We start from the raw sequence: 10,243 nt of genomic DNA on the forward strand, positions 1-10,243 counted from the left end.
GTTATGACATAACATTGAGAAGCAATAAATGGTGACATTTAACCTTGTAAAGGATCAACTACTTTTTTATCAAATGTTTTTCAAAATGGGTTATTTAGAAAGTCTTTAACGTTTTCGGTAGGAAAAAAAATTCAGCTACTGATAAAAATTTATCTTTTTTTTTTGCTTTTAATTTTCCAATTTAGCAAAAAAATTTAATTATAACTTCTCTAAAATACTCTGCAAAGCTTTGTTGATGCAATTCTTTTTCAAATGGTTGAACAAAAGAAAAAAAATAAAATAAAAGAATTGCTTTTTAAAGAATTATCGCTCGAAAATTTCTAAATATCTATTTGTTTACAAAATAAGACTTACACAACCAAGTTTTAAAGAAGACACGAAAAGCTTTTGAGACCAGATATTACAGCTGAGTGTTATTTCATGTAAATACGTTCTATGCATTATCATCTTTTTTAATCACCCTTTTAACTATATCTTTGCTTCCTCATAAATTCTTTCGCGTAATATTTGTGAAAATACTAATTAAATTTGCTCTAATGTACATTTCTCATTGTCTATTTACTCTATTGTTTTTATTATGGGATTTACTTATAAAAATATGCTCCTCTATTACATAATATTAAAGTTCTAAAAACGGAAGTATTTAATCATATAATAGTAACGGATAAATTAGTATGAAAGAATTAAACATTCTGATAATTTATAACTAATACGTCTGTTTATTAAATTATATAACATTTTGAAATCTATTGCATATTTTTGTTCAATGTTTACTTTCATAAACTGGCATATCAACGGTAATGTCTGAGGTGAAACTTGTTTCAGCTATTATTTATTATTTACTTTCTATGTAAGATTTGCCAATTTTTATATTTTAAAATAAATTGACATGTTTTTAAGAATGTAAATAATCCCGATCACACCTCTGTCTATTGCATTAAAATACAAGACGTTGGTTGGTTAACGAATAAATGGTTTTCAGGTCTTCAGTCTTAACCTTTTTCAGTGTCCTCCGTTTTTAAAAATGACTATGGTTTTTAATTAAAGCATTTGTATTAAACTGTAAATTTACGACGCTAATTACACATCATAGGTAAAACTCTACCTCGTCAACGAATTGTCGGTCAAGAATGTTATGAACTCAAGAGATAAAAACTTCGAGACTAATATCAGGATACTGGTAATGAGGTAAGCATTAAGCACCGGCCACCTTTATTTCTTAGTAAGCTGTAATTTGAATTACCGTCTAAAGCGCACTATTTGAATGGCCGCTTGAACGCCACCAAGCTGTTTAAACCTCCCTCAGATNATTGAGAATTTTTGAACAAACATTCGACTTGAACTGCACAAAAACCTTAAGGCTGAGAGCAAACTTTCAACTGAAACGGTTGAAAAGTTTTGGTGGCTGAGAGCACGCCTACAACGACAGTAAAAACAACTTAGGTGGTTGAGAGCAGACAAATGACTGGAACAGTAAAAAACAGCTTTTGGTGCCTGATAACACACATACATCTAGAACAGTAAAAAACAGTTTTGGTAACTGAAAGCACATATACAAGTAGAACAGTAAAAAACAGCTTTGGTGCCTGGGAACACAAATATATCTAGAACAGTAAAAAGCAGTTTTGATTACTGAAAGCACATATACAACTAGAACAGTAAAAAACAGCTTTGGTGCTTGAGAGTGCATATACAATTAGAACAGTAAAAAACAGCTTTGGTGGCTGAGAGTAGATATATAGCAGTAAAGGATTATTTCGCTTTTATTGTATTTATCCGAAATATTCATCTTAGTATTTAAGGTATATGTTTCCTTTAAGTTTTTCTCACATATGACAAAGTCTCGTCATAACGTATGGTTCACCTTGAAAATGATGAGTGTAAAAAATAATTCTGCCGTACAACTACTCGTCAATAAACGCTGACAATACATATTTGTTTTGCAACCCTGTTATTTTAAGACTGCTTATATAACAAATATAAGGACAGTAAATTCCGTAAGCGTGAAATGTTACACGTTTTTCGTGACTAAGTTCGCAAAAAGTCAAATCAAAGTGATTTATTTCTATTTAAAATAATTTCTTTATATAAGATGTTCTAACAAAATAAAAATATATTTACTTTTGAAAAATGTTTTTCACAAATAAATTGTAGTAGCAAATAATCGTAATCGGTTTAATATAAATAATTTGATCGAGTGTTTTATTCGATAGTACTGTCGAGAAACAATAATTTCTAAGTTCAATTTTTAGCGATTCTGTAAAAGGTATAATAAAAGAAAAAAAAAACACTTTAATTTTTTGTTGAATACTTCATAAAAACATTCCGAAGTTAAAAACTTATATAATCTTTTTTGTATTGTAAAAGAAAAAAATTTATATATTTCCAAACTACCGGTTATTTAAAGAATACTTGATATTTTGTTTAATTTTTACGACATGCCTTCCTATTCTTTACGTCGAAATGCAGTAGTACCTCGATTATCCAAATATTTATACAAACCTATGTCAATCCGAAGTTTTTTTTTTCCTTTTACACGCGCACGCAGTTTTCTTTTCTCCTTTTTTCGATTTCAATAAAATGCTGTCATAAATCAAACATACATGTGAGACCTTCGCAATAAAAAATACTCTCTGCACTTCATGGCTATTGAATTGTTCACTCCATTTGAATCACTAATAAATTATTTATTAGTGATTGTTTATTATCTGTTAATAATAAATTATTCATTATCAGTTATACGTGATTTACACCGAAGGGCCATTACATTATGACCACCCTCCATCTATAACAATGGGCTCGCCCAGGTTTTCATGGTTTCTCTCGCCCAGGAACATAGTCCTCATAGAACAATCCCTGACGTCTGTAAGGGTGGTCATAATGTAATGGCTCTTCGGTGTATATACGTGATATATATAACGCGTGAAAGTTGAAATTTGTCTTGTTTTATATGGCTTTTTTGAGGTAATTACAGTGTAGCTTGGCCACTATTGTTACCACTGCCACAGAAAAGTGCTATGTTAACTGTACAAAAAATATAATAATGGTATCGGGCATTATAAAGTTTCCAAACGAATACAAATCAATAAAGAAATGAGTGAAATCGGTAAACGATTCAGAATTAGATGCTGATATAAATGGTTTGTTAAAATGAGTAACTATAGCGATATCTAGGGCAATAGTGTAAGTGTAGTTTAAAACAAAATATCTTTAAACATTTTTGGTAAACATTCATTAAATAGTCGTTTTAAAATTAAATTTAAATGCTATATAGAAAAATCATAAAAAATTGAAAATTCAAAAATCCATTGATGAAAGTAGATTAAAAATTGTTGCTACCTCTATAATAATAATATTTTGATCATCTGAAGTGGATCCAGATTTAATTATTTTGTTTGATTGGGGTCTAATTGTATAAGTACTTTCAGCTTAATTATCTTGCAGTTCAATTATTTGATCAATTATATGCGGTGGCTGGTCGATACGAATTCCGCACCAGTCTCGCACCGACCACAGTGCTGATGTAAAATATCTTCAGTGGTAGACGGATCATGGGTTAGAATCCTCTTGCCGCCAGACTGACCATGGGATGTTTTTGTGGTTTTCTTCATCATGTAACGCAATTGAGGGTTAGTTCTATCAAAAATTCCCCAGGAAGGAATGCTATGCTGCTGAAGAGGGGAAGGAAAGCTTCGGGTAATTCGATACATAATTTTTTTTTGTTGAAATTTTTGGAATGTTTTAAAACAAAACAATCGCTTTTCTTTATTAGTTAACTTTTATTTTTATTAAATTATTATTTTTTATAATATATTATTCATTTAAAGGTTTATTTTATTTTATATGTTCAACGAACCTTTACCTACAACATAAAGACGTCATGAACAAAAAAATGACTCAAAATTCTCAAAATGACTCCACAAATTCTGGGTATACGATTTAATCGAATTATTATATCAGTAAAATGGCTCCACGAGTCTTAAATTCAAAGAAGAGGAGGACACTTGTGTATTTGATTCTTTTGATTTAAACTAATTAGGATAAAACAAATAAATTGACATTTTACGTTTCCTTTTAATTTCTGTAATATTGAATTTAAAATTAAGAAAATGATTGAAAATTATTAGTTCCGTTTTTTCTTTTAATAGTACCTGATCAAGTCTTGCCCGAGTTGCCCCGGTTATGTATTTCTATTAATGTTGGCAACTACTTTCTTGCTCTTTTTCTTCCTTCTGTGCATTAAATTACGGGCGTTGTTTTTTCGTTTATTTCAATTTAGTTGATGCTTGGTATAGTCAATTGTGTAATCTGGTTTTTGAATTTGTTTTCAAGTAAGATTTTGAGTATTGTATTCTTTTGTATTAGTTTAGATTTTATGCTTTTGTATTTGTTTTTTGTATTGTATTTTCTCTACCTGGACTTTGGCAAAACTTTTGGGGTACAGAGAGTGCAACTTAAACATTTGTCGTGCTCTCTCGATAGAAAAGGTTTCGCGTTTATGACTTCCGGGGGCTGGTACCCCCTGACGAAATAAGGTTCAGCTGTCATTTTTTTCTCTTTTTCATTATTCATTGTTTTTCTTTATTCTTTCGGTTTTATTTTCCTTTCGGAATTTCTGCTGCATTGCGCGTTTTTCCACTGTAAGTGTATTTTCTAATTGTTTCATTTATTTTGATATCTTTTCTTATTATGTAATTTTCAAATCTGGTTTCAGCTGCATTTTGTTTTGAAAAATTATTGCAAATTACTGAAAAATTATATAAAGTGTTTTATTGCTTCTTCTGTTTTGAAAAATTATTTAGAAAACTTATTTAATTGTTTCAAGATTTTTTAAATGTTTTTTTAAAGTTTTAAATCTTTAAACGTCCCATGCGTTTTGTTCTTTGTCTATTAATTGAGTTAATTTTTGTCTAACTGTTTGCCTTTCAGATTAAATTTAATTTTAAGTCAAGTACTATTAATATTTATTTCATGGCGCATGTTTCGTCGCGCTCCCAAACAATGTGCACTGATGTTAATCTTGACTTGGTGATTACTTCGGATAAAAAGATACTAAGTCAAATTTTGTGTTTAAATAAATTAAAAAATATAAAAAAATGTAAAAATAAAAATTGCGAAACCTGTCCTTTAGCTGACAATCAACAAATTGATTGCCATTCCAATGTATTTTTTTGTAAATGTTTTAATATAATGTACTTAATTCAATGTAATTGCTGCAATTTATGTTATATTGGACAAACTAGTTTAGAATTTCATAAGAGAATTAATTCTCACAGATATGCTGCAAAAATTTCTTTAATGATAATAATAATGGTACAACAAATTAAGAAATTTTATATTTTCAATTTCATGATTTTGATAATGTTGCTCTTTTTATTTTGGATTTTATGGAAAATTTAGATAATAGGCTTAATTTAGAAAATATTTATATTAGCTGTCTTTAAACTCTTTTTTCTTATCTTTAAATAGTAAATTAAATGGTGAAGGTACTATTAATATTGATGATTTTTGTATTTATGATAAATTTAAAGTTTTTAATTTTCCTAGATCATTTAATTCAAAGTATAGATATAAAAGAGGTAGTGATAAAGAGGCTAATAAATGTATTGATTTTGATGAATTTTCGAAAATTTGTAATTTTTGTGTTAACCTGAATATTTTTATTATTCGGAAATATATTTTTGGATTTAAAAATAATGTTCTTAAAAATTTCTTTTTCAAATTTTTAAGAACATTAATTTCTTTTTGAACTGGGGACGTGGGACAAGATAAATTCTCTGAAGTGATAATTATACCTTAAGTAATAATTTTTAAGATCAGATAAAATCAAAAGCTAAATTTTTAAACCTAATTGAAGATGAAAAAACAGTTTTCAAGTTGTACATTCTCAAAAAATTTAGACTGTAGTAAAGCATAACATTGTTCAAATTTTCTACATACACAAATGTGTAACGAAGATGAATCACGTTATCATTTAATTACACGATACTATTGTTCAACTTGCACGGAAGAATATTATCAGGATTGCACCAAATTGTGGTTCAAATTAATGATATTATGATTCAACAACGTTGAACTTATTTTTCTGAGAGTGTAGAAATATTCCTTTACTTGAATAAAAAAGATTATTTCAGCTGTTTTAACTTTGCATAATTATTGATAATTTTTTTACTATATTAAGAGTCCTTCTTAAGGAACGCCTTTGTTACAGAAAAATGCACAATTATTAGTAACTCTATTTTTGTTATTGTTTAGCTTTTCAGGTTACGTTTTGGAAACGAGAATCGTGTCATGTTACAGATGAGTTATTATTAATTTGTGTGACACATTTTTGTTAAGAAGTACGAAAATCATAAAAGACATTTATAAAGAAATATTTAGTAATATGAGAGTTTATTAATCCTTCAAAAATATACATTTCAAGCACATAGCAACCTATAATATTTGGCAACATTTTTCGAAGTGTTCAGGAAAGCGTTTTCGGTGAAAAGCTACAAATTTTCATTTCTGGTTACATATAGCTTTCATTCTTACACCTGTGTCTTACACCCCTCCTCCCTATCGCTCAAAAGGCGAGTGACTGGACAGGGCATTGCGGTTAGTGTAAGATTGTGGTCTCTGGCGTGACAACGACTACATATAAATTCCGCCAAAGTGGGTTTTTCTCTTAAAAGAATTGAATGAACGTGTTGGTGAAATTGAATTTGCGAAATAATTGGAAAAAAATATAAGGCAGGAGCATGGAAAGGAATAATATTTCTGTATATAGTACTGCCATCTAATAGATATTTCAGACACTTCAAAAAGTATCTCTTTTCAGAAACAATTTTTAGAGACAGTCTGATGGAAGAATGTAATCTTTGGGGGAAAATGGTTTATCACGATATTGTCACAATCCTTTTATTCATCGATGAATGAATGAAAGAGTGTACTGAGATTTCAATTTATTATTTAGCAATTCACATGCATGTAGGAAGTAAAATCGAAGACATGAAAATAAACATTTGATTAAATCAATTGGTGAACATTCACCATTTCGCCAATTCAGCAATTCACCAATTGATGAACATTGGTAAACTGCTTGTTACGTATGCTTGTGAGGAAACATTGAGTTAAGGCCTGTTTACATGGTCTAAGTTCTTGAATCCGAGACTTGGAGAAACTTCTCTCTCCAAGAAATGGGATGAATCGTCAACACTATCCAAGTTCTTGAATGTCATTCATTGGTCGGATGAAAAAACTGCGCATGCGTATTGTTTATACTAAACATTATAAAATCATGCTTACAAGAATTCGAAATTACTAAATAAGTTCAAATAAAGTTATAATAATTCAAATATACCCTAACAGATTAATTTGGATTAAAATATATGAAAACGGACAGCAAAATGGCATAATATGATGCCTGCTTGTTGACGTCACAAAACTTGATTGGTTATGGGAGGAATAACTTGTATGGAAAGTAGAACAAGCTCTACCATCATCCAAGGGCTTGAGCCAAGAACTTGGAAGATGGTTATCACGATCCAAGCTACAAGCAAAACAAGTTTCCAAAAATTTCAATCAATTTCGTCCAATACTTGGATCCTATAAACTGGCCTTTACTCAACCATCGGACATGAAAATAACCGATTTAAACACTTGATGAGTTTCAAGTAACTTGATACTTGTGGTAAAAAGCTGAGTCAGTCAAACATCGGACTAGAAGATAACCGAATCAATCACTTGTTGAGTTACAAGCTTCTTAATGCTTGGAGTCGAACGTGGAGTTAGCAAAATTAAACAATTAATGTTTTTAAAATTCAGAAAACTGTTTTTTCAACATTTTCTTCTGAAATATGAGGTTGATGAGTCTCCTCTTTTGTATGGTTTTTACTCCTTTTATATTCTGATGTTAGGAACACTGAAATGAAAAACGTGATAACTATATTATTTAGAAATTGTTGTTTGAAAAAAAATATTTAAATGCATGTTTTTACCTCCCTAAAATTATGATAATACGATTATTATTATTACTAATTTTTCATAGACACAATGTATTACTATTATTTAAACTCTTTTTACTTTACAGTGTTTACTAACTAGCTATTTGGGGCTCTTAGAATGAGAGGAAGTGTTCCCAAGGCAGGTTATAGAATTTTTGTGAATAAAAATAGATTTTCGTGTTTTATTTTTCGATTTTTAAACACATCTTCTCCCAAATCCTAATAAGCATACTTATGACTGTAATATATAGTTTTTTAAAACTATTGCCATTCGCCATTAATCTTATGCAATATACACTTATATGTTATTTTTATATATGTACTGTGACCTAGCTCTGTATTCAATAAATCAACAGTGTATTCAATAATTTCAACTTAATAAATATGTAAGATCTGCATTAAACTAAATCCAAAGGATGGTTACCAGGCTAATCCTCCTTATCTTTCAAATAACGTCCGACCATTGATCACAACTTACATTAGACAATTTAACTTAACTCAGCTTTTAAGTTCAATCCCTAACTCTGTAACCTTCACAATAGCTTTCTCATTTAACCCAAGTGATGCACATCACTTGGGTCAAATGGGAAAGGCAACTCTTGGATTAGGCAGAGCTACCTAACTATTGTTTTTAACAGATTAAAGCGTTCTTAAGTGCGTCTGTTTCATTTAATGTTTCATTTATATTCTATGTCTTAATCAATCTCCCTCTCAACAACATCAGGCAGACGAGCTTTAGTGGGTCTGTAGGGCTGTAGGAATGGGCTCTAGGTGTGTGGAACTGCACACGCTTCTGATGGGTGACGGCTGTGTGGTTTCCATGTCCGAGAAGCCTAGGTCGTACGGACCTCCGGAAGTACTGGGGATGTTGTTTTACGCAGTGGCCAGGAAAAGCCGCAAATCCGTTTCGCGATTCGGCTCGCCACCAGCAGTGCCCAAACATATTTATGCTCCTAAGGTTTAAATATGTTTTTCTTGAAACCATGATTAATAGTATAGTTCTTGTCCACCAGGATAAACAGGTATGAATCTTTGTTTGCCAAGGTATAGTGCTTGATAGATTTTAAAAAAAAGCACCTCTAATCTCTAATAATTTAACCTCTAATAAGCCAATTAATTAGTGCAGACGATATTTTAGTTATGAAATCAGACACATAAACGGACTTTCTATGAATAAGCATACTTCTTTTTCAACGAACTCGGATTTTTTGACTCTCAAAATTTAGAAAATATAGACCTCATTGGTTGATCAGGAGGATGATCCAAAATTTGGACCCCTTGATGTTAATTTTACTTTTTGTCTATTTCACCAGATTTCGAAAATTGCTTAAGTGAATTGAAAAATATTTGCACACAATTAGATGATTCGTTAATACAAAGAAAATTTCGTTAAAAAAAGTAAGTTTCAGTAAATATTTATTATTTATTATCATTTTATTTAATAATAGTCAACATAAAGTTTGAATTGTAAGGTATACAATTTCTTATATCATTTTAAAAAATGAGAAAAAGTTATATACCTTGCAATTCAAAATGTTTTCAAATATTATGAAATAAAATAATAAAAATAAATAAATTATTCTTACATTTTTTTTACATAGAGCTATCTTAGGATAAACGAATTTTAAAATTGTGTGCGAAAACTTTTCATTTCGCTAAAGAGATTCCAGAGATATTGTGAAATACACAAAAAGAAAAATTGAAAATTATGAGGTCTAAACTTTGGATAGCTCTCTGGCTATTTCCCAGATTGTGGCAGCCAGCCTTTATTTTTGGGCTCAAAAATCCAAATCCGTTGGAAAAAAGGCATATTTATTCAGAGAAAATACATTTATGTGTCTGATTTTTAAAAAAATATAATCTTCACTAAATTATTAGCATATTTGAGGTTATTAGAATTGAGTCCTAGAACGTGAGGATTTGATCATTAGATAAAAAGTTATTCAGAGTGGTCCATTTTGTTTTGTGCACTGCACATAACTTTTGAGATGAGACAAAAGATAATGTAAAATACATCATGAAAACTTTAAAATGAAATAATTTATGACTTCTTTAAATGCAAGTTTTTGTTGCAATTATGATACAGTTATATATATAATCATAATAATAAATAATCTTAGTATCATGTTGCAGTTATTATCATATTCTGCTGCATAACTATAAGCTGCATATTTGCTAATCAATAAGTTCTCTATTTGTATTTTTTTTATTAAATCTTTATTAGCCGTATTTTCTTACCGGTAATTATGAGGCTGATA

The 10,243-nt window shown here is 29.8% G+C and overlaps 1 protein-coding gene across 1 annotated transcript in view; it reads right to left on the reverse strand.

Annotated features, from left to right (window-relative positions):
- Positions 1-6,393: 6,393 nt before the first annotated feature.
- LOC139425221 (choline/ethanolamine transporter flvcr2a-like) overlaps positions 6,394-10,243 on the reverse strand; it is a 15,284-nt gene continuing 11,434 nt past the window's right edge. Inside the window, exon 5 of the mRNA XM_071179159.1 lies at positions 6,394-7,903. Coding sequence (XP_071035260.1) covers positions 7,803-7,903 — 101 coding nt within the window. The 3' untranslated portion in view covers positions 6,394-7,802. The remainder of the gene's footprint in view (positions 7,904-10,243) is intronic.

Source organism: Parasteatoda tepidariorum, chromosome 3, assembly GCF_043381705.1.
Source record: "Parasteatoda tepidariorum isolate YZ-2023 chromosome 3, CAS_Ptep_4.0, whole genome shotgun sequence".
In the NCBI taxonomy this organism is placed as follows: Eukaryota; Metazoa; Arthropoda; class Arachnida; order Araneae; family Theridiidae; genus Parasteatoda; species Parasteatoda tepidariorum.